The sequence below is a fragment of the Chaetodon trifascialis genome, chromosome 16 (genome assembly GCF_039877785.1).
Source record: "Chaetodon trifascialis isolate fChaTrf1 chromosome 16, fChaTrf1.hap1, whole genome shotgun sequence".
Taxonomy (NCBI): domain Eukaryota; kingdom Metazoa; phylum Chordata; class Actinopteri; order Chaetodontiformes; family Chaetodontidae; genus Chaetodon; species Chaetodon trifascialis.
In genome coordinates, this window is record NC_092071.1 from 21622451 (window position 1) to 21648356 (window position 25906).

The 25906-nt window shown below is 43.4% G+C and overlaps 1 protein-coding gene across 1 annotated transcript; it reads left to right on the plus strand.

Moving 5' to 3' along the window:
- Positions 1-6594: 6594 nt before the first annotated feature.
- Positions 6595-25902, plus strand: LOC139344739 (alkaline ceramidase 3-like). Its single transcript, XM_070983103.1, has 11 exons — positions 6595-6788; positions 19150-19260; positions 19467-19519; positions 19747-19799; positions 21774-21855; positions 21966-22001; positions 22857-22915; positions 23013-23114; positions 23920-24024; positions 24123-24168; positions 24270-25902. The coding sequence occupies exons 1-11, from the start codon at positions 6686-6688 to the stop codon at positions 24321-24323; spliced, it is 804 nt and encodes a 267-aa protein (XP_070839204.1). The 5' UTR covers positions 6595-6685; the 3' UTR covers positions 24324-25902.
- The last annotated feature ends 4 nt before the right edge of the window (positions 25903-25906 follow it).

Sequence of the window (25906 nt, forward strand, 5' to 3'; positions counted from 1 at the left end):
CCCTCTCAGCCCTCTGTTGGCTAGGGTCCTGGACTCACTGGTGAAGCCATCAGGGTTCTCCTGCTTACACTGGCTCCCAGTTTGCTATGGGAATAAAGCACAAAAAAGGTCACAGAGTAACTCATAATACCAAACATGTTTCTGACATGCCAGTTTTTAGAGCAATCTGTGCATCTAGTGCATCTGTGAAAGACCTTCAGGCATGAACAGAAACAAGGTCAGAGATGAGTAGAGTCGGTGACTTACATTGTCACACATCCTGTTGGTCCACCTCTAAAATTGTTGGAAGAAAGTTTTTCAACCATCCATGACTAAAGAGAGAAAAATGTAACTAAATTGCCCACAAATAGAAGCAAGTGTTGTTACTCACTTTCTCTCATCACTCTGAACTCTGACTGAGCGACAGGTTCTGAGGAGGGCTGCTGTTAGAACACAATGTTCTCCGGAATGTGACATAACAAGGCAACATTCTCCTCTATTCTGTGTATGTGTGTGTGTGTGTGTGTGTGTGTGCTACATGCACATAATGTATGCAACAAACATCAATATTATATTTTCATTATCTGTATTGGCAGCATGGTGGCGCAGCAGGTAGTGCGCGTGCCTCACAGCAAGAAGGTTGTCGATTCAATCCCTGGGCGGAGCCTTTCTGTGTGAAGTTTGCATGTTCTTCCCGTGCATGCGTGGGTTCTCTCTGGGTACTCCGGCTTCCTCCCACAGACCAAAAACATGCTCATTAGGCTAATTGGTGACTCTAAAATTGCCCCTAGGTGTGAGTGTGCGTGTGAATGGTGGTTTGTCTTGTGTGTTGCCCTGCGATCGACTGGCGACCGGTCCAGGGTGTACCCCGCCTCTCGCCCGCTGACAGCTGGGATAGGCTCCAGCCCCCCGCAACCCCGAAAGGGACAGGCGGTATAGAAAATGGATGGATGGATTATCTGTATTATATCGTATCTCTAAAAGTGGTTCAAATTGAGGAACAAGAACAAATCCTGATCCAGTCTCATGTGCACACCCACACTCATCTTAACATATATTCAGCTCATACATAACATAATTTCAACTCTCTCTTCAGCTGATCCATTTGTAAAACTTTGAATTTGTCATCCCTAGTCTTGATTTCAGTGACTCTTTACTGTAACCAAACTTCAGTAGTTTGAATTAGACATTTACTGGAAAACATTATTGTCTGTGAGAAAGCGAGAGAAGGTGTTCTTATATGTCACATGAACTCGTTCTCTGTAATGGGACCTTAAATCTGCCCAGTGGTTATGTAAGTGCTTCCTGGTTTGATTTAGGATGACCCCAATTTGCCGGGTTACACAATTATTCGGGCTGACAGAGACATTAAATCGTCACAGAAATCTATGGGCGGTGGTTTGTGCGTCTATGTGGATACACGCTGGGCTTCCCAGTACACCGTCCGGGAGCGTGCTTGCACACATGATTGTGAAATCCTGGTGATCTCAATTCGCCCCTTCTACCTCCTGAGAGAGCTTGGCCAGATCACAATCATATTGGCCTACGTACCCGGACCGGACTTTGCTGGAGCTGCAGCCAGGATTGCTGAAAGCTAAAACACCGCCCTGTCCCGTTCTGCTAATCAACCTGTCCTGCTGCTCGGGGACTTTTGTGACCTATAAATCCATCTGCAGGCCTGCTTTGGGGAAGTCTGACCATAATGTCGTACATCTACTCCATGCTACAGGGCAAAGCTGAGACGGGAAAAGACAGTGACAAAGGAAATAAAGACTTGGGCAGAGGACTGGACAGAGGAGATGAAATGCGAGTTGGAAACCACCAACTGGCTATTTCTTAATTCATGTGACTCTCCCCACGAACGAATTGACACTTTTACATCCTATTTGTTGTTTAATGAGAGTAAAATCATCCGAACTAAAACTGTCAGAATATTCCCTAATAATCATGTTTGGATGTCCAGTGATCTTAAAGAATTAATTAATGAGAAAAAACGTGCTTTTAAAAATGGCAACATTGAGTAACTTAAAGAAAAAAGATGTGAACTAAGATCTACACTAAGCAAAGCAAAAATGGAATACAAGGATAGAGTTGAACATCACTATTTCTCAGGAAATGCTAAGAAAGCATGGAAAGGTTTAAATGAGATGATGGTAGGGAAACTAAGAAAAAGCGTACCTCCCTGTCACATCCCTCTCCATCTTTTGCAAAAGACCTAAATGTCTTTTTTAGCCGCTTTGACAAGAATGATTTCAGTGCTGAACTTGATAGCGTGTGTAGAGCTGTTCCAGAATATGCCCCTATTTCACTTAGCGAACATGAGATTGTTGCCACCCTGTCCAAAATTAAGCCCAACTCGGCCCCTGGGCCTGATGGTCTCAGAGGTAGAATCTTTAAAGAAAATGTTCATGAACTTAAAGGTATTGTGTTGGAATTATTTCAGTTTCTGTTCAACTCTCTGACAATGGCCAAATCATGGAAAATGTCTCATATCGTGCCTCTCCCCAAAAAGTCTAGAGCTATCAAACTAAAAGATTTCAGGCCCATTGCTCTGGCCTCTATTTTGGGAAAATGCTTTGAGAGTGTCATAAGCAAACAAATCACAGCTTCAGTGTCGAATAGCTTAGATTTTCTCCAATTTGCTTATAAAAGTCAGAGGGGAACTGATGATGCAACTGTCAGCATGCTCCATACCCTGTCACTGCACCTTCAAGTCCCCTCGCACATTGCGAGGGCCCTGTTCATCGACTTTACCTCTGCCTTTAACAGCATGCAAAATCACATTCTGCTTCAGAGATTAATTGATATAGGAGTAAACGGCGGTATTATCCATCTTGTTAGGGACTTCCTCTCTGACCGCCCTCAACAGGTTCTTGTTAATAATACAAATTCAAATATTTGGGTACATATATCGATTGTAACCTAAATTTTTGTGAAAACACTGATTATATTTTTAAGACCTGTAATCAACGCATCCACCTACTGCAAAAGCTCAACTCATTTGAAGTGAGCAAGCACATTATGGAAACTTGATTGAGAGAATTTTAACTTTAAACATGGTGATGTGGTATGGTAACTTAAATATGAAAGGGAGAAGCAAACTACAGAGAATTGTGAATCTGGCCTCTAAAATCATAGGAAAGAAACAGAAACAGCTAAGCTGCATCTATAGGGACATGGTCAGGAAAAAAGCGTAAAAGACTGCGAATGATCAGTCTCATCCGCTCAACAGGGAGTTTGAACTTCTCCCCTCCGGAAATAGATTCAGGGTACCTATGGCAAAACGTAATATTTTTAAAAACTCTTTCATACCTAATGCCATTGCAAGCCTTAACTCCATGCCTTGTTGACTTTAAAAAATGTGATTGCTATTGCCTTGTTTCGCTTCAAAGATGTTTTGTGAGTGAGTGTTGTTGACGTTGTTGTTGTCTTGTTTTGTCTTGCATGTTTTAATGAGGCCGTAGGCTAATTTCCACACTGTGGACAATAAATTATCTATCTATCTATCTATCTATCTATCTATCTATCTATCTATCTATCTATCTATCTATCTATCTATCTATCTATCTATCTATCTATCTATCTATCTATCTATCTATCTATCTATCTGATCCATATAAAATGGTGCATAATGCAAGGACGAGTAGGCAGTGGGAGTAAGGAGGATTTCAGAAACTTCAGCCAACAGACTTCAGTTTGGTCCATGGGTTTGTGCTGCACACCTGCAGGGGTGGATTGTTATGGACAGTGTGATTCACAGATCCTCCAGTGGGGGTTCACAGTTTGTAAATGCAAAGTGTGCATGCTCTTCCAATGTCTTTGACACACAGGAAACAAAATCAACACACAGAAAGTTTTAAATGCTGCACCAGCTGGAGTTCATGCTGACTAACAACAGCCTTAGTTTGTTGGAATATATGGGTGATGACCAAATTTGATGAAGCAGATAACAAAATCAATAAGTTTAACTTGCAGAACACAGGAGTTGCTGGTCTTGTAGTTGACTTGGTAGTTTATTTGTGTTATTAACGCCAACACTGGTACTGCATTTGAGTGCACCGTCACTCTATACCAAGGGTTCTCAAACTTGTTAATCAAAAGTCTGCATCTGATTTTTATTCAAGGTCAGTGGTGCAGAACGATTAGCAATAACAAAATAATAATTAATCAATTAATTAACATCACATCTCTTCTGACTGGTCCAGCAAGTTAGTCTATATTTGACTGAAAATGGGTGCTATGCTACAACAATAAACCTGTATGACACAGTATACCTGTAAACATAAATGTCGACAAAACTGGGTTAAAGGTTTTCATCCTGCCAACCAACAACAACAAGATCTGCATTCTTCTGTTTGTTTGGTGACAGTGACCACAACATTTCCAAATTTTTCAAACAATGCACACAGCCACTCGTGCATGTTCAAACAGTCGCTTCCGTTAACATTATGGACGCATGCACTCAACTCACACTGAAACAGGTTTTGATTAATTTTCAGGTTTGCTGATAAGAAAGAGAATGAGCATTAACTGTCTTTCTGAAGTTAACTTAAGGTGTGAAACATCTTACACTAACGCTGAGTTTGCATGTGTTTCATGGAGCTGGATGTTTGCCTCAGCAACATGTCTAAAAGTTGCCATTGTTCAGAACATGTTTTAGCTCCTCATGGTTCAACCTTAATATTAAGTCCAAGGATCTTCACTATTTTCTGCCCATCCTTTGCACTGCCTTCCAACACAAGCACATTTGTTTTTAACCAAAGGGCTACTGCTGGTCTTTTTTTTCTCCTTTTGTTTTATGGTATTGATCTACTCTGAATCCACTGGTCTAGACTGGCAAGCAAACCAAATGATGGCTGATTTAAAAAGAGCTATTGTTATAACAATGCATGCACACATGGTTTGAAAATTGTGTCATCTTAATGTAAAATATTTGTTGCTGGCATGTTCCTTTGGCTACCACAAAACTCTGGCTTATTCAGTCAGCTTGGTTCTTGACTTGTCTGTTTAAAAGTCTGCAATAGCAGTTCAGCCTTGGGCATGTCTGTTGAAGTATTGCCTCCAGTGGCATTTTCCAGCTGAATAACATGAGAAAATTCCAGTGAGGGTGATTGTGTGACCTCCTGGACAGCTCTACTTCAGCAAGGTATGTGATAGTGTTGCGATGGTATACGCTATATGGTAAACATGGTCTCTCAATTATTTAGACCACAACAAAATATTTGGATATATCCAGATGTGTTCTGCAGCTGCTGCAGTGGGCAAAAGGATTGCTCAACAACATGTCATCCACCTCACAAGTCAACGTTTGCACTAGGTTCAATGAAACCTAGTGCAAACAAAGCAAATGAGCAAATGATTCAATATTTGATGAAAAGCATTTCAATCCTACAACAGAACAACAGAATTTACTCATTCAAAGAGAGGATTAGAATAGGAGATTTGCAAATAAGTTACCATGAGAGTGTTTTGTATTGTCATTGTTCCAGTGTATGCGTACCACCTAGCGGACATCTGATGTATGACAGGACAATGACTTTTTCATGTAGCAAACAAGCTGCATAATTTATACAATAATCTATTATAAGATTTGTGAGCCACTGTTGACATGAGTACGAAATGCAAAGATAAGCTTTTATTGTGTTTCAAAAATACCATTCAGGGCTCTAAAATCTTGACCCATAATTCATCAAAGAGCATACCTAACCTCCTTAAAATGAGGCCTATGGGGCTCCTGCACCTGCAGACACCTTTCAGAGACAGCAAAAGCCATCCTTTATTTTAGAATTTATCAAGCTGACTTTTTTTTTCTTGAATTATTACAGGATATACATCCTGTTCTGCTTGTGTAGTCATCTTGAATGTACTGTGGTGCTGTATGCTTGTTGCCCTGTGTTTCCTCCAAGCTGCATGCAAATATCTCTCAAGTGATTGTTGATGTGGCAAAAAAACAAAACAAAACAAAAAACAAACAAAAACAAAAACAAAAAAACAATACAAAGTACAAAACTGAAACTATTTCAGTCATTGGTTGCAATGATTTGCCAAATCACATACTGTAACGAATGCCAGCCCAGTACATTAATCAGTTCAGGACATTCTAGACATCTTCAAGTTCTAACCACTAAACATGTGATAAGTAAAACATATGTGTGTATGTGTGTTGTGTCCGACGTGAGGATAATATTGCAGACATCGTAAATAAGGAGTAGAGGTGCCATGGACATCTTGTTTGCCACTACTGATTGTCTCTGGGGATATGAAATTTATGACTCAGGGCTAAGAGTCAGGCCCTCTTATCACAGTGACAAGATGTTGTCGTATGCCAGAGTACAAAACAAGATGTTAGAGTGTTCAAACAAGATGTTATCCGCAACAGAAGTGTAAGTCAAATAAAACATGAAAGGGTGTTTGAAATGACATATGTTTAATTCGGTGTTCTTAAAAAAATCTATTATACACAGTCAGTGCACATGGTTTATTTGAAGAGGTAATCAATTGAAACCCTCGAAATTGATCCAGAGTTACACTCCACTCATATGGAGCAAATGCCTTTTGTTCACATGGCGCGCGCAGTCGTAGGTTCCTGTAGTTTACTGTGCTGAACTTTGTTCCGTGGCTCGCGCGATGAGGAGGGCTAGAGCCGAGCTCGTGCTGTGATGGGACTATAAACCCGTTAGCACCCACAGCCTCCTCCTCTTCCATCATGGCTCCCACGATAGACAAGCAGGGATACTGGGGGCGGCCGACCTCAACACTGGACTGGTGTGAAGAAAACTATGTCGTCTCTTCTTACATCGCGGAATTTTGTGAGTAAAATTTAACTGCATGGTTTATGCTAACGGTGAGTCTGTGGTTCGTTTTTGGACTCCTTAGGAGGACAGTCATTCTGTGTACGTACAGTCGTCCCTCAATAACGTAAACACGAAGTACGACTAGCTGCTGTAATAACAATTTAATTGGGTTTCTGTTATCGTGTTAGCTCAGCTTGAATTCTCGGTCGCGTAGTAGAAGCTAAATGTTAGCTCATACGGCATTAAAGTAGCTGGAGCTGTAATGAGGAAAAAGATACGCTGTCCGCCGACACGGCGAGTCAACCTGCTGTGAGTCGAGCTGTTTTTCATAGAGCTTCACTGTAGGCTCTTATTCTCAGCCTGCAGCAGCACACTGTTAGCTTACGTTATTACAACGATCACTCATTTGACGTCGTCACTGGAACTTGAACGTTTACCCGGGGTGCATTAGTCCGTCACAGCCAGCGTTTAAAACTTGATAAAACATTTCTTCCATACTATCGGGGCGCCTCATTGTTTTGTCTATCGATAAAAACTGGTTTCTCAGGAACCATTATCTCAGATATGAACGTTGTTGGTGGCAAACTGTGCAAAAAGCATCTCCACTACTGATACAGAAATGACAGAAGGCAGCGTTGATGCAGTGAGACATGCTTCCTTGAAATTGTTTTGTCAAACTACATTCGACAAACACTCCCATTGAAAATAATATTTTAAAGTTAGTCATTATTGTTATTCATTACTCATTATTAATTTAAGCTCTCAGATGTGGACTAGGCTATGTATACAAAAAACATCTGTCCTCGCAGTCCTGTTTAAGCTGCCATTCATACAGTATAACATACACATTCCTTTTAGATTCATCATAGAATTGAAGATAGACTCTTTACAAATTTCAGTGTTGGGACCCTCTGTCTGTTGTCAGTGGTGGTGTTGTCAGTGGTGCTCAGTATGAAGTTATGCAACAGTCAGTCCAAGGTATACTCAAGCCCAGCAGGTCAGAGTTTAGTTAGATTACTGCCTTAGTAGTGATATACTCTTCATTTTATAAGTCCTAGGCTACTCCAAGAATTAGTTGTGGAGTGCATGTTTTAGGCCTATCTGGATTCAGCATACTGTATCCATTCATTTCATTCAAATGTTTCTGAACACTGGCACTGGTGTGAATGCATCATATCAAGGGTACTGATGGTTGAAGCTCTTGTTGCACAAATGACACACGCTGGCCGAGCAAGATAGTTGTTTTCAGCTGCAGAAGAATTGTTTGGCATTGAAATGGTGATTCAGGTTACAATGGGTGGAATGTGTAACAACTCTGGAGAAACTGGGACTCAGATGCAGAGAAACAAAAAGAACTCTGGAGACAGTGGGGTTGAACAAAAATCACTGTCTTTATGTGAATCCAAAATAAGGCAAGAGGAAAACCAGGAATCCCCCAAAAAAGGCTAACAAAAACAGACAGGGAAAAAGCCAATCCTTGAAATAAGAAAATGAACAGGCAAGGTTAGATAACACTAGGAAGCGCACAGCTAATGCTAGATCTTAGGTCATAGAGAACAAAGACAATCTGGCAAAGCCATGAGGAGCTGGTGGACATATATACACAGGGAAGGTAATAATCAGGGGCAGGTGAGTGAGTGGCCGCAGGTGTGGATGATGAAAGGTGGGAAAACACAGGAAACTGAAATGACACAAGAGGTTAACATTACAAAATAAAACAGGAAACAACATGACACAAATCCAGAATGTTACAGTACCCCCCCCTTTAACGGACGACTCCAGACGTCCCAGACTGGTCTGTAAGACGCTGATAAAAATCCCTTATGAGGGATTTATCCAGGATGTCCCTTGAGGGAACCCAGGACCTCTCCTCAGGACCATATCCCTCCCAATCCATCAGGTATTGGCGTCCTCTACCTCTGCGTCGGACAGTCAGCAGGCGCTTCACAGTAAAGGCAGGCCCTCCATCGATGACCCGGGCGGGTGGAGGGGGCTTGGAGGCGGGAACCAATGGACTCATCTTCACCGGTTTGATCTTGGAGATGTGAAAGGTGGGATGAACCTTCATGGTCCTGGGAAGACGTAATTGCACAGCCACAGGATTAATGGATTTTGGAGATGGGGAAGGGTCCAACAAACCTGGGAGCCATCTTCCGACTCTCCACACGGAGAGGCAGATCCTGAGTAGAAAACCAAACCTTCTGTCCCACACGGTAACGAGGCGCTGGAGTGCGTCGCTCCCTCTTGCAGCGTCGGGAGGCCCAAAGAAGGGCTGCCCGAGCCCTTCTCCAGGTGACCTGACAACGACGAACCAGGGCCTGAGCAGATGGCACAGCAACCTCACCTTCTTGGTCAGGAAACAGTGGTGGCTGGTACCCATAAACACAATGAAAGGGAGACAGACCAGTGGCAGAGACGGGAAGTGAGTTGTGTACATATTCAATCCATACCAACTGTTCATTCCACCGGGATGGATTCTGGGCGACTAGGCATCTTAGACCTGTCTCCAGTTCCTGATTATAACGTTCTGTCCACTGGGGGTGGAAGCCAGAGGAGAGGCTGACAGAGGCACCAATCAATCGGCAGAACTCCTTCCAGAACCGGGAAACAAACTGAGGCCCCCTATCAGAAACGACATCCTGTGGCAGGCCATGCAGACGAAAAACATGAGACAACATGGCCTCTGCCATCTCCTTGGCAGAGGGAAGTTTGGCCAAAGGAACAAAGCGTGCCATCTTAGAAAAGCGGTCGATAATGGTGAGTATAACAGTGTTACCTTCAGAAGAGGGTAACCCCGTGACAAAGTCCACAGATATGTGGGACCAGGGTCGTCGTGGTACAGGGAGAGGATGAAGCAGGCCCTGCGGTCGTTGTCGAGATGTCTTATTCTGAGCACAAACAGGACAGGCAGACACAAATTCCCCCACATCTTCCGCTAAAGAAGGCCACCAAAACCGCTGCTTCAGCAAACTCACTGTCCGCCTTACTCCTGGATGGCAGCTCACCCTGGAGGTATGACCCCACTGCAGCACCCGTGGACGAAGCGGGATCGGGACGAAGAGAAGGTTCTGAGGACACCCATCGGGCATTTGATCCCCCCCCCAGTGCTTGTCTCACCTCACTCTCAATGTCCCAAGTCACAGCTCCAATCACACGAGCAGCAGGCAAGATTGTTGAGGGGGCTCTCAGAAAGTCATCGGGTTCAAACTGGCGGGAGAGTGCATCTGGTTTGGTGTTCCTGGAGCCAGGGCGATAAGACAGGGTGAAGTTGAAACGGTTAAAAAAAAGAGAGCCCACCTGGCTTGACGTGAGTTCAACCTCCTGGCTGTTCTGATGTATTCTAGATTTTTATGGTCCGTCCACACTAGGAATGGCAGTTCAGCCCCTTCCAGCCAGTGTCTCCACTCCTCCAAAGCCAGCTTAACAGCCAACAACTCCCGGTTACCCACATCATAGTTTCTCTCTGCTTTGGACAACTTTCTGGAAAAGAAAGCACATGGGTGAACCTTATTGTCTTTGAGAGAGCGTTGAGAAAGCACTGCCCCCACCCCCACATCTGAGGCATCAACCTCAATGATGAATTGAAGTTTGGGGTCTGGCATGGAGAGGATGGGTGAGGAGGTGAACCGGTGCTTCAGGGTACTGAAGGCCTCCTCTGCTTGAGTGTTCCACAGAAACTTAGAACCAGGAGAAGTGAGAGCATGTAAGGGGGCTGCTATGGAGCTATAGTTCCTGATAAAACTTCTGTAAAAGTTAGCGAACCCCAAAAATCTCTGCAACTGCTTGCGGTCAGAGGGTATTGGCCAGTCAATTCAATTCAATTCAATTTTATTTGTATAGCGCCAAATCACAACAGAAGTTGTCTCAGGACACTTTCCATATAGAGCTGGTACGGACCAAGCTCTTTTATCTACAAAGAAACCAACAATTCCCCCATGAGCAAGCACTTGGCGACAGTGGCGAGGAAAAACTTCCTTTTAACAGGCAGAAACCTCGAGCAGAACCAGACTCTGGGTGGGCGGCCATCTGCCTCGACCGGTTGGGTGAGAGAGGAAGAGCAAGAGAGGGAGAGTGAGACACAGACAGACAGACAGAAATGCAGTCAGAGAGAGAGAGAGAGAGAGAGAGAGAGACAGAGAGACAGACATGCAGTCACAGTAACAGTGACAGTGGATGTAATAACAGCAGTAGCAGTTGCAGTGGATGTCAGGCAGGGCCAAGGCAGGAGATGCAGCTGAAATCCACAATCCAGATTCAGCCACTGTCCATGGGAACCTGCAAGACGACAAAGCACAGAGACTCCGGGGAAGGAGCTAAGTTAGTAACACGTCGTGGTAGGACATGAGAGCGTGCGGATGGAGAGGGACAGAAGGACAGAGGAGCTCGGTGTATCTTTGGATGTCCCCCGACAGTCTAATCCTATAGCAGCATAACTAGGGGCTGGTCCAGGAAAAGCCTGAGCCAGCCCTAACTATAAGCTTTATCAAAAAGGAAAGTTTTAAGCCTACTCTTAAATGTAGAGACAGTGTCTGCCTCCCGGACAAAGACTGGAAGATGGTTCCACAGGAGAGGAGCTTGATAGCTAAATGCTCTGACTCCTGTTCTGCTTTTTGAGACTTTAGGAACCATAAGTAGACCTGCATTCTGGGAACGCAGTGTTCGAGTAGGGCAATAAGGTACTATGAGCTCTTTAAGATAAGAAGGTGCCTGGCCATTTATGGCTTTGTAAGTAAGGAGGAGAATTTTAAACTCTATTCTAAACTTTACAGGGAGCCAGTACAAAGTGGCGAGTATTGGAGAAATATGATCTCGCTTCCTGGTTTTTGTCAGAACATGTGCTGCAGCGTTCTGGAGCAACTGGAGAATATTCAGCAACGAATTTGGGCAGCCTGATAGTAAAGAATTGCAATAATCCAGCCTGGAAGTTACGAATGCATGGACTAGTTTTTCTGCATCATTTTGAGACAAAATATGCCTGATTTTTGTGATATTACGAAGGTGAAAAAAGGCAGTCCTTGAAATTTGTTTTACATGGGAGTGAAAGGACATGTCTTGGTCAAAGATGACTCCCAGATTCTTTACAGTGGTGCTGGAGGCCAGCACAATGCCATCCATAGCTGCTATGTCATCAGAAAGTGACTTTCTAAGATGTTTAGGGCCTACTACTATAACTTCAGTTTTGTCCGAGTTTAGCATCAGAAAATTGCAGGTCATCCAGGTCTTTATGTCATGAAGACTTGCTTGTAGTCTAGTTAACTGACTGGTTTCTTCCGGTTTCATTGATAAATATAGCTGGGTATCATCTGCATAGCAATGAAAATTTATTGAGTGCTTCCTGATAATCTTACCTAAAGGAAGCATATATAAGGTGAATAGAATTGGTCCAAGCACAGAACCCTGCGGAACTCCATAGCTGACTTTAGTGAGCACAGAGGAGTCGTCATTAACGCGTACAAACTGAGAGCGATCTGACAGGTAGGATTTAAACCAGCTTAGCGCAGTTCCCTTAATGCCAATGAAATGTTCCAGTGTCTGCAATAGGATGCCATGGTCAATGGTGTCAAATGCAGCACTAAGATCCAATAAGACTAGTACAGAGACAAATCCTTTATCAGATGCAATTAGAAGGTCATTTGTAACTTTAACCAGTGCTGTCTCTGTGCTATGATGCACTCTAAATCCTGACTGGAAATCCTCGAATAAACTATTATTGTTTAGAAAGTCGCACAGCTGATTGGCAACTGCTTTCTCAAGAGTTTTTGAGAGAAAGGGAAGGTTGGATATTGGTCTATAGTTGGCTAAAACCCCTGGATCAAGAGTAGGCTTTTTCAGTAGCGGTTTTATCACAGCTACTTTAAAGGACTGTGGTACGTAGCCTGTTGATAAAGAGAGATTGATCATGTCTAAAACTGAAGAGTCAATTAGAGGTAATACTTCTTTAAACAGCTTAGTCGGGATAGGATCTAAAATACAGGTAGATGATTTTGATGATGAAATTATTGAAATTAGTTGGTGAAGGTCAACAGGAGTAAAACAGTCTAAAACTGCGACAGACTGAGTAACAGTTTCTACGATTTCTGCATTTGAAGACAAAACAGTACCTGTTAACAGCAGGAGTCGATGAATTCTGTCTCTAATAGTTAGAATTTTATCATTAAAGAAGCTCATGAAGTCATTACTGTTCAGAGCTAAAGGAATACATGGTTCAATAGAATTATGGCTCTCTGTCAGCCTGGCTACAGTGCTGAAGAGAAACCTGGGATTGTTCTTATTTTCCTCTATTAGTGCAGAGTAATAGGCTGCCCTGGCACTGCGGAGGGCTTTCCTGTATATTTTAAGACTGTCTTGCCAGGCGGACCAAAATTCTTCCAAATTGGTAGAACACCATTTCCTTTCTATTTTCCGTGAAGTTTGCTTTAATTTGCGGGTTTGAGGAGTATACCATGGAGCTAACCTCCTCTGTTTAATTTTCTTCTTTTTTAGGGGAGCAACAGAGTCAAGTGTCATACGCAACGATCCTGTAGCACTATCAACCAGGAAGTCAATCTGGGAGGGACTAACGTTAGCATAAGACTCCTCTGTTGTATTGAGACATGGCATTGAATTAAATACTGATGGGATCATATCCTTAAATTTAGCTACAGCACTATCAGACAGGAGTCTGGTATAAGAATTTTTGCCTACTGGCTGGTAGTCTGGTAATATGAATTCGAAAGTTATTAAATGATGGTCTGATAAAAGAGGATTCTGTGAGGAGACTATTAAGTCTTCGATTTCAGTGCCATATGTCAGAACAAGGTCGAGGGTGTGGTTAAAACAGTGAGTCGGTTCATGTACATTCTGGCAGAAGCCAACTGAGTCTAATACTGAGATAAACGCAGTGCTAAGGCTGTCATTATCAGCGTCGACATGTACATTAAAGTCACCTACAATAATTACTTTATCTGCTTCAAGAACTAAACTTGATAGAAACTCCGAGAACTCAGCTATAAATTCGGAGTAAGGACCAGGAGAGCGGTATACTACAACAAATAAAAGTGGCTGTACTGTTTTCCATTTCTCATGAGAAAGAGTGAGAACAAGGCTTTCAAATGAGTTATAGTCGAGTTTAGGTTTAGGGTTGATCAAAAGGCTTGAGTCAAAAATGGCTGCAACTCCACCTCCTCTGCCGCTGCCTCGAGGAATGTGGGTATTAATATGGCTCGGAGGAGTAGCTTCATTTAGGCTCACATACTCTTCAGGACACAGCCAGGTTTCAGTCAGACAAAATAAATCAACATTATGGTCTGATATTAACTCATTTACTAGAACAGCTTTAGAGGACAGAGATCTGATGTTAAGGAGTCCACATTTAATTCTCCTATCTTGTTGTACTATTGCAGAGGTTGTTCTAATTTTGATTAGATTCTTATGTTTAACTCCTCTTCTCTGTACTTTTGGTTTACTTAGTTTACATGGTCGGGGGGCAGACACAGTCTCTATGGAGTGTTGGCTGGGTAACTGCTCTAATGGAGGCGCAGAGAAGCGTGTAGGACTGCAGCTCTGCCTCCTGGTCTCAACTCTGAGTTGTCAGGGGTTAGGTTCATAAATAAAATCGGTCAGATTTCTAGAGATGAGAGCTGCTCCCTCCAAAGTGGGATGGATGCCGTCTCTCCTAATCAGACCAGGTCTTCCCCAGAAAGTCTGCCAATTATCAATGAAGCCCACACCGTTTGCTGGACACCACCTCGACAGCCAGCGATTGAACGATGACATGCGGCTAAACATATCATCACTGGTCAGATTTGGCAGGGGTCCAGAGAAAACTACGGAGTCCGACATCGTTTTAGCATATGTACACACCGATTCCACATTAATTTTAGTGACCTCCGATTGGCGTAACCGGGTGTCATTACCGCCGACGTGAATAACAATCTTACGGTATTTACGCTTATCCTTAGCCAGCAGTTTCAAATTTGATTCGACGTCGCCCGCTCTGGCCCCCGGCAGGCATTTGACTATGGTCGCTGGTGTCGCTAACTTCACATTTCTCAAAATGGAGCTGCCAATAATCAGAGTTGGTTTCTCAGCGGGTGTGTCGCCGAGTGGGGAGAACCTGTTAGAAACATGAAGCGGTTGGTGGTGACCTGTGGGCTTCAGCTTGGGACTATGCTTCCTTCGAACAGTCACCCAGCCTCCCTGGTTTCCCGGCTGCTTGGGAGCTGTCGAGGGACGGCTAGCCGGAGCTGCACTTGGTCTGTCCGCACCGACTACGGGGACCTGGCTAACTATAGCTAATGGTTTTGTTTCCATGGTGCAGAGCCGAGCTTCCAATTCACTAAGCCTCGCCTCCAACTCACCAAATAAACTACATTTATTACACGTACCAGTATCACTAAAGGAGGCAGAGGAGTAGCTAAACATGTGACACACCAAGCAGGAGAGAGCTGGAGAGGGACAGAGAGAAGCCATCGCTAGCTGCTAGGCTAAGTTGGTATAGCTAGCAGAGCAGACAAGCGTGTAGACAAATAAAATCGATGGTCGCTAAATAAACAGACTTATGGGTGCTTGAGCAGAACTAATGTTACTCTAGAGCGTGGATAAAAGGCCGCTGTAACAAAACACAGAGCAAATTACACTCAGAGGAACAAGAGCGACAAACGCACACTACTCGTAAGGCAGCAACCAGAAACAGGAAGTGAGACGATACGCTTACCTCAGCACGTCAACAACAAAAACAGTTGTTTTTGTTGTTGCACTAACCTTGGCAGGATCCATTTGGATGCTTCCAGGTGACACAATGAACCCCAGGAAAGAGACTGACTGCTGGTGAAATTCACACTTCTCCGCCTTGACGAAAAGCTGGTTCTCCAACAGCCGCTGAAGTACCTGCCGGACATGCTGCACATGCTCATCTTCACTTTTAGAAAAAAATCTGAATATCGTCCAGGTAGACAAAGACAAAGTGGTTAAGCATATCACGAAGAACCTCATTGACCAGAGACTGAAAAACTGCTGGGGCATTACAAAGTCCAAAAGGCATCACCAGGTACTCATAATGGCCACTAGGGGTGTCGAAGGCCGTCTTCCACTCATCCCCCTCCCTAATACGAACAAGATGGTATGCATTTCTGAGATCCAGTTTAGTGAAAATGGTGGCTCCCTGCAACAGCTCAAAGGCAGATGACATAAGAGGGAGGGGGTACCTGTTCTTAATGGTGATGTTGTTCAGGCCCCTGTAGTCGATGCATGGTTGCAGAGTCTTGTCCTTCTTATCCACAAAAAAAAAATCCAGCACCAGCAGGAGATGAAGAGGGGCGGATAATTCCAGCAGCTAAGGAGCTCTGGATGTATTCATTCATGGCTTCCCTCTCAGGGGCTGACAAGGAGCAGAGGCAGCCTTTAGGGGGGAAAGTCCCAGGGAGGAGATCAATGGCACAGTCAAATGGTCTGTGAGGTGGCAGAGATGTAGCACGGGCCTTGTTGAAAACCTCCTTCAAATCCATGTAAGCAGAGGGAATGCCAGACAGATCAGGGAACTCTGAGGAGGAGTCAACAGGCTTGGGGGAATCAGCAGATAGGAGACAAGATGAACGACATTGTTTACTCCAGCCCAAGATAGTGCCAGTAGCCCAGTCTAAATATGGGTTATGCTTAGTTAGCCAGGGGAAACCAAGAATGAGAGGAAGTTCAGGAGAGTCAATAATGTAGAAGGAAATAGTCTCTGAATGGTTACCTGACATGAGGAGAGTGAGAGCAGGGGTCCGGAGAGACACATGGCAGAGGAGACGACCATCTAAGGCATGGGCCACCAGGGGAGAAGGGAGAGGCTCGAGTTGCAGCTGGAGCAGACGAGTGAGGCCTTGATCCATGAAGTCTTCATCAGCTCCAGAGTCCACAAAAGCAGCCAAGTCCAAGGAAGCCAAAGGAGAGGAAATGTGAGCCTGGGTGAGTGCATGGGAGGGTCTTGTAGAACAAGTTCTGCTCACCAGTAACCCTCCATTCACTGATGAGCACGGCCTTTTACTGGGCATGCTCCCAGGAAATGGCCTAGGAGACCACAGTAGATGCACCTTCCCTCCCTAAGGCGGCGCTGTCGCTCCTCTGGAGAGAGCTGAGTTCGGCCCACCTGCATAGGTTCCTCCTTCTCTCCAAGGGGTGCTGTAATCTCCCCATTGGAGCCCCCAGGACAGCTGGGATGACGTTTAGTTGGAGACCAGGAAGTAGACTGCCCCCAGTGGGCTGGAGTTCTCCTCTCAGCTCGACTCTTCTCCTTCCTTCTTTCAAAAAGGCGATTATCAACCTTGATAGCTAATGCAACCAGAGCATCAAAGTCAGAGGGTAAATCAAGGGGAGCAAGATGATCTTTAATATCATCAGAAAGGCTATGCAGGAATGTATCGGACAGGGACTGAGGGTTCCATTCACTGTCCGCAGCCAGAGTCCGAAAACGAATGGCATGGTCAGCCACACGGCTGTTTCCCTGTTTAAGCACCAACAAACCCCGGGCTGCCTCCCGACTAGGGGTACAACGTCCAAAAACTCTTCTTAAGGCATCAGAAAAAGCCTTCTCAGAATGGCATACTGGCGACTGTCTATCCCACTCAGCTGTAGCCCACTCTCGTGCCCTCCCAGTGAGGTTAGTGATGATAAAGGCAACACGGGAATGTTCTGTGAGAAATGAGGATGGCTGGAGGCCAAAGGTTAGGGTGCAGAGAGTCAGAAAAGAACAGCAAGTCTCAGGATCCCCATCATACCTCTCAATGGGCGAAGCACGCGGCTCGTGGCGGAGTGCAGGCTGGGTATCAGGTGTTGCTGCCTGCAAGAGGGGTTGAGGCAGCCACCACCGGAGCTTGGTTGTCAAGGAGCATCAAACACCGCTGAGTCTGGGCTGTAAGAGCATGTAGCTGCTCCTTCATGACATTCTGGAAGTAATCTTGGCGCTCATGGAGCTCTCGAACACCTCCGACCAACCTCTTCAACGTCTGATCATGGTCTTGCAGCCACTGCTCTTGAGAGTGTAGAGCAGAACGGAGGGCATCGTTCTCTGCTGAGTCTGACATGGCCAGATGGTACTGTAACAACTCTGGAGAAACTGGGACTCAGATGCAGAGAAACAAAAAGAACTCTGGAGACAGAGTGGGGTTGAACAAAAATCACTGTCTTTATGTGAATCCAAAATAAGGCAAAAGGAAAACCAGGAATCCAAAAAAAAGGCTAACAAAAACAGACAGGGAAAAAGCCAATCCTTGAAATAAGAAAATGAACAGGCAAGGTTAGATAACACTAGGAAGCGCACAGCTAATGCTAGATCTTAGGTCATAGAGAACAAAGACAATCTGGCAAAGCCATGAGGAGCTGGTGGACATATATACACAGGGAAGGTAATAATCAGGGGCAGGTGAGTGAGTGGCCGCAGGTGTGGATGATGAAAGGCGGGAAAACACAGGAAACTGAAATGACACAAGAGGTTAACATTACAAAATAAAACAGGAAACAACATGACACAAATCCAGAATGTTACAGAATATGGTGGTGTTCACATAGAAAAGAGACACCAGCGTGATTTTAATCCTGGTTTCATGTGTGCTTTTGTGCGTGACCTCTCTTTTAAAGATATCAGCACACAGTGAAGGTTGAAGGCGGATACAGTGGGAGGTCATGAAGAATCGGACAGTTGTTTCATCACATTCAGATGTTTGCACTTGCTGTATATTCTTGGCGTGTGCGCTTTTATTAACATCAACCAAAGTCCATGCATTTTTGAAATGATTACTCTAAGGACTTTGGAAACGCCTTGGCTTTTATCGGACAGGTAGATAAAGGGAAAATGGCATGCCATGCTGGTTATGAAAAGAGTAGTGCACAGTAAGGTCCTGGAAAATGTCCTGGAAAATGACAACAGTACAAACAAAATAGTGCACCAACACATTGTAAAATAATTAGGGCTGCAACTAATAATTATTATGATTTTGTATCATTTGATTATTTGCAGCCCTAACAACAACAAAAAAGTGGCACTGAAGTCCACCCATTGTTTACTATCAGCACATTTACCCATTACCTCTAACTGTAATTAAAACCCAAATACTACTGTATGTATTATGTAGTTTAAAGTGACTGATGTACAATAATTCAAGTATTTCAAGTATTAAACTCGAAAATGTGTGTATGGTGGCAGCAACCATAGCAGCAGAAGTATGTGCACGAACTCCTAGTGCAGAGATCAAGTTTCTGTAATAAGATATCATTCATGCTGTTGTTATAATGATCACAAGATGTAACCGAGGCTGTCCCTCTGAACTCTCACTGCTGTCATGTTATCCAATCTCAGAGGTGTTCAAATATCGCACAGATCATGCTGGCTCTAATTTGTCTCTGTTGTCTTTTTGAACAGGGAACACTATCAGCAACCTGATTATGATTCTTCCTCCCATTTGTGGGGCCATCCAGACGTTTCGTGATGGGCTCGAGTTTCGCTACGTCTGCTCTTTCCTCGGACTGGCAGGTTAGTCTGTTGTAACCACAAATTACCTGGCTCTACATTAGTGATGATACTAAAGCAAACTCTGTGCTTGTTTACATATCGTATATATGAACGACCTTTCCTGTTATACAGCATTTACTACTGATGCTATTAATCTTATTGCGTACATGTGAGAATGACCTGACTTTCAGATTAATGTTTTATGTGGTTATCTGTGTGCCACGCAGCTGTTGGTGTTGGTTCCTGGTGCTTCCACATGACGCTGCTATATGAGATGCAGGTGGGCTACAGTGTTATATTGAAATCTTTATATGTCAGCAAAAAGTATGTACAGAATCATTCTTGATGAAACTGCTTGAATCAGACTCATTCTTTCCAAGGAAAATATTTGTAATGGAAATGTGAGGTCAAACTTTTGCTGCCTAATTCAATGTTAAGTTATGCTGCAACAATGTAATCCTTTACTGATGACTGTGTTATGTGTTTTCTCTTTATTTTCATTTGCAGTTACTGGATGAGTTACCAATGATTTACAGTGCATGCATCTTTGTCTACTGTCTGTAAGTAGGTCAACCTTTTTGATTTATTGCTGTTGAAGCACTGAGGTCTCATGGTCACTGAGAGCATATTTAGTGTGATTATGGCTGGAAAATGAGTCACTTCAAAGTACAGTGTGTATCATCTTGTTGCTGTAGAGTGTACTGTATGTAATGAAAGTATTGATTCTAACCTGGACTAGAGTATCTCTTTCCTCTTTCTATATTCCATACCTTGTCATGTATATCAGCAGCAGCACTGTCTAACGCACATAGCTGTAGTCCCTCTTGGAATCTGATCTTGAAGGATGTGGGCAGATGGACCTTTGCTGTGGCTGTTTCTCAATTGGTGGTTGTTTGTGTGTACAAGTAACTGGCACACCTCCATGGTCCACTCTGGGCTTCCATGTGAGCATGCTGAATTTACGGCTGATAAATAGTGCCTCTAAATACATATTTCCCACATCTGTTTGATAAGCATTCACATTATTTTGTTATGCAGAGAAAATGGCCTTTGGAGCAGTCACCTCCCCTCCACCACTGATATATCAGTTTGGGTTCTCAAGCATTGGAAATTGAAATGCCAGCTGAGCAAGGTTGAGACCCCTCCGATGATGATGAAGAGATGGGCCAGTTCTGTCCTTTTTCTGTGCTTCCTGATCTCGAGAAACTGGTGCTTAAACAGTTTGTTAAATCTTCTGAGGACCATTCCTGGTCAGTCTTCAGTGAAGCTGAGCTGCCCAAGTAGGAATATTAAAGTGATGGATGCCATGCTTGCTAGGTCGCATGGAGCTGCGGCAATCCAGGTGGAAGTGGGCAAGTATCCCTCAGCTTTGAGGTGATGGCAGCTATAAATGCAACGTGTGTTGGGCCTCTGCAACTGACAGAGGGTTGTTGCAACATTATTCCCAGCTGTCCCTCTATGGGATTTGGAGATGGGGCTGTCAGCCTTGCAACATCAGCCATTTGAGTTCCTTAAAACAAGGAACGGAAAATGCTTTCTCTCAAGTCGGCATTGTTGTTGTCTGTCATTGCTGCTTCCTTTGGGTTGGTGCTGGGTTTATGCCAGAATCTTGCATTCCACCCTAAGGTATTGTCTGAGTTCCACGCCAGCCAAACTATTGAACTGCACCCTTTCTGTTTCTGACAGTGTTCTTTCATTGTATGTGTGCCTATAGAACCATCAGACCAGCTGTTTGTCTGTTGCCTATTAAGAATATGCTAGCTAATTGAGTTTGAATGCAGTCTAACAGGCATAATAAGAGAGCAGACAAGCCGGTATCAGCAGGGGTGCATGTGCATTCCATATGAGGCCTCGCAACCTCATGGGCCTTGTGGCGAAGCACTTCATTATCTGAGATTTGTGCTGCAGCCTTTTGGTCAACCCTAAAAAAGTGGACATGTAACTGAGTAGCACCAGCTGAGTAGCCTTCCACCCATTTAAACCTGGCCTTAGCATCTGGCAGGCCCAGCTGTTCTAGACCTGTTCTAAGTGTGTACATAGTGTATATGTGTAAACAGTTCCTGTTGTATGGGTGAGTGCTCTGGTGGTAATGTCTAATTCAAACTCTACTGCCATTTCATGGTCCTCCAGGCACAGCTGGGTCAGCTTGGTTGGTCATGTGTAATGTGTACACTTGATAGCGAGTGAAAGGTTACATATGTAACCCTGGTCCTCTGAGTGGAGAGACTGTTTCTGCAGCCCCAGGCTGCTCCAAAACATGTTCCAATGCAGGTTAACTGGAGAGGCCACGTACGCATGGTTCTGATATAACCATGTGTTGCCAATTGGTGGCCACCACAAGTGATGTGTCTAACAGTATCCGTGTCAGCTGGCCCCCGCAGGGGCATGCGGGGGTCTCTATACATATTTGGTGTATGTTGGATGGAGAGATCCTGAGAACCTGGATCAACATGTAACCCTTCATTATTTGCTCTCTTTTCCGTGTGGTTATTCAAATTAAACATGTAAGATACATTCATTCATTTGTTTTTCAGATATGAATGCTTCAAACAAGAGAACAGCATCAGCTTATTTCCTATTGCATTGTTATTACTCTTCAGTGTCTCCGTCACTGTGGTGAGTATCCACTTTCTCTATAAGGGTAGTCTTTTTCTTGAACCATGTTGTAAATGAAGCATAACATAGCATAATGTCTTCTTGAGTGGTATCTGTATGTATTTTTGCAGGTATACTTACAATGGAAGGAGCCAGTCTTTCACCAGGTAAGGGAGTGCTCTGCATTATGCTCACCTGGGTCATTGTTTGCCATTAGAGCTCAGTGTGCCTTAAATCATTTTCACCTTGTGCAAATATTGGGCTTCCCAACACAGCATGCAACACTCAGTTTGGGGCGTGCTGGTTGTAAAACTTAAAGTAGCATTTCATATCAAAGCAGATATGCGACATTTAATATTTTACTGTTTGTTGTTTTGCTGTTTATACAGATGTATTTCAAGAAAGTCAGATACTAAGCCCTACACTCAGAGCTGAATCCTTAACTATGGAATCAAAAAGTTAACATGTGTTGCCAAGCAGAAGAATCACTTCAACCCGAACCATATACAGTAACTCCATAAACCTTTTAAGATGTGTGTTGCTTTACAACAGTAAGGACAATGTGACAAAGACGCCTGTGTTTACTCTTTGGAGCTGACTTTGTTTACTGACCACACTGCTCTGTGGTGGTTCATAACAACACTGATAATGTTGTCCCAGTTGGAGCAAAGTGAACAAGTACATAGAGTTTGGTTCAAATGGTGACTTCTTTGTATGAATAGTTTTCCACTTCTTTCAAATAGACAATGTGCTGAATGTGTTTGTTCACCTCATTTATGAGGGTTAGTGGAGTCTAGCAAAGCAACAGGTAGACCCATTTTTGTTAACTGTAATCTAGCACAGTGGTTCCCAACCTTTTGGGCTTCCTTAAAAGCCCAACTATGTCTGCAGCTTAGGCTGCACAGAATTCAGCAATTGCAACACTTGATGAAGAATTGTAAATAGTTAAAGCCAGATTTTTTTATCTTGCCCTATAGTCCCTTGCTGTTTTTCAAAGCTAAACAAGTAAATGTGTCTCCTAGGTCATGTATGGTGCTCTGGTAGCTTGCCTAGTGATGCGGTCCATCTTCATAGTGAGATGGTATGTTTGAGGACCTTTAAAATTTAAAACATTAACATACCTAAAGAATGTCTGTTCATCAATATTCTTTTCTTTGTTGGTTTTGTTTCAATGTTAGGGTGTACCCATGGCTCAGACCGCTGAGTCATGCCTCCTTTGGAATCTTTATGTTAGGGTTCCTGCTGTGGAACATCGACAATATCTTCTGTGACACATTAAGGTGAGTATTTGTTCTGAAAAAATAATAAATGTCTATTAATCTTTGTATTATAGTTAAAGGCATACTATGCAGTGTTTTTCAGTTGCTCTCTGTAAACAAACCATTCAAAGTTGGCCCCTCTTCCCCATGAGTCTCAGTGAGACGGAGAAAGCAGCGATGGTCAAGCAAGCTAAAGAGTGAATGAAGAGAGGCAGCGGAAGACCAAAGCAGTGAATCAGAGAGATAAAATGGTATTTTCTGATTGATCTGGTGGTTACATTCTAAAGCACAGCTTAACAGCCACACCTCCGTACAACCCTGCAGTAAGGTGCCTCATTTCCGAAGTCAGCCAAAGTGCACGCTTCATCCTATTCATTGTTTGCCTCTCTACTCAGTGTGTGTGTGTGTGTGTGTGTGCGCGCGCGCACGCGCGTCAGTCCCACCCCTGGTCAAACAGACACACAGTCATGCAGCTCATGACACACAGCACTGGAAAGAGACAGAGACAGTAATGTAACCTGGTCGCTACTTTTTTTATAGAGCCTCGACCTCGTGCTGTTATTGGCTGGGAGCTAAACACCACTGCCCAAAGGTTGACACCCACATATGTCTGTCTATGTATAAAATAAAGTAAATAAAAAAATAAAGAAAACAAGGAAATGCAGGCAGAAACATCAAATGTTTGTGAAGTGATGATCTTTGAGGCTATTTGCTCTTTTCTTCCACTGTGGCATCCTCTTCTGGAGAATCTCATCCTATTGAAGAAACAGTTTTTGTTTTGTTATTAATTCAAGTTGCTGGGTCTACACTTTTTATGGTTTCTCAGAGCCAGTAGACGAACGCTTCCCCTCGGTGCTGGCGTAGCGACACAGTTCCATGCCTGGTGGCACATCTTCACAGGCCTTGGATCTTACCTGCACATACTTGCCAGGTAAGCTCCCTTAAGCAAGTAACAGGAGTCACCTGCATTGTGTTTTTTTGTGGTGAGATGTTCGTTTGCATTCATAGCTAATGTTCATCTTCTTTTAGCCTGCAGATCAGGTCAACCTACCTCAAGTACAGACCAAAAGTAAAGGTACGTCTAGCTTTTATCCTTTGTTTAAATCATAGATTTTATTTAATTCTATTCACTCATTCCTTCATTTGTTTGTCCTTTCTTATCCTCACTTTGTTCAGTTTATTTTTGGAGTTTGGCCCACCCTGCACATTGAACCACAGAAGACGAGCTGAAATCAAGGGATAGGGACCAACTTAAGGATGGTGACTGCCATATACAGACACCATCGGCACAGGGACCTGCCCATGCCCACTGCTGGGAACTCAGCCCACAGCTAGGGGGCAGATGGACCCAAGGCACCACCCAGGGACCCTTCGGTTCTGCACTGTGGAGATTTACTAAGTACAGTATAGCACTGAGAACTGTTTTAAGAAATGGAAGATTTATTTTTTTTTCATTAATCATAATTTATTAGAGTGGCATTTTCCAGCTGAATAACATGAGAAAATTCCAGTGAGGGTGATTGTGTGACCTCCTGGACAGCTCTACTTCAGCAAGGTATGTGATAGTGTTGCGATGGTATACGCTATATGGTAAACATGGTCTCTCAATTATTTAGACCACAACAAAATATTTGGATATATCCAGATGTGTTCTGCAGCTGCTGCAGTGGGCAAAAGGATTGCTCAACAACATGTCATCCACCTCACATGTCAACGTTTGCACTAGGTTCAATGAAACCTAGTGCAAACAAAGCAAATGAGCAAATGATTCAATATTTGATGAAAAGCATTTCAATCCTACAATAGAACAACAGAATTTACTCATTCAAAGAGAGGATTAGAATAGGAGATTTGCAAATAAGTTACCATGAGAGTGTTTTGTATTGTCATTGTTCCAGTGTATGCGTACCACCTAGCGGACATCTGATGTATGACAGGACAATGACTTTTTCATGTAGCAAACAAGCTGCATAATTTATACAATAATCTATTATAAGATTTGTGAGCCACTGTTGACATGAGTACGAAATGCAAAGATAAGCTTTTATTGTGTTTCAAAAATACCATTCAGGGCTCTAAAATCTTGACCCATAATTCATCAAAGAGCATACCTAACCTCCTTAAAATGAGGCCTATGGGGCTCCTGCACCTGCAGACACCTTTCAGAGACAACAAAAGCCATCCTTTATTTTAGAATTTATCAAGCTGACTTTTTTTTCTTTATTATTATTTTCTTAATTATTACAGGATATACATCCTGTTCTGCTTGTGTAGTCATCTTGAATGTACTGTGGTGCTGTATGCTTGTTGCCCTGTGTTTCCTCCAAGCTGCATGCAAATATCTCTCAAGTGATTGTTGATGTGGCAAAAAAAACAAAACAAAACAAACAAACAAAAAAACAAAAAAACCCAATACAAAGTACAAAACTGAAACTATTTCATTCATTGGTTGCAATGATTTGCCACATCACATACTGTAACGAACACCCCCCCCCGGCTTGCTTTTTGGGGCGTTGCTAATATGATGACGTACTACCACGATGAATCTCATCACATAACACCTTGTAATCGTTGGTATTCCTGGAATGAATGATTTTCTCATATTTGAAGTTTTTAGAGGCAAATGACGTTTGTGATTGTATAGCTTTGTGTAGCCAGGGCACTAATAATGACATATCATATTGAATGTCACCAGGCTTACAGGGTACAGATATATCGAAACATGGAAGTGTAAGTCAAATAAAACATGACAGGGTGTTCGACATGACATATGTTTAATTCGGTGTTCTTAAAAAATCTATTTAAACACAGTC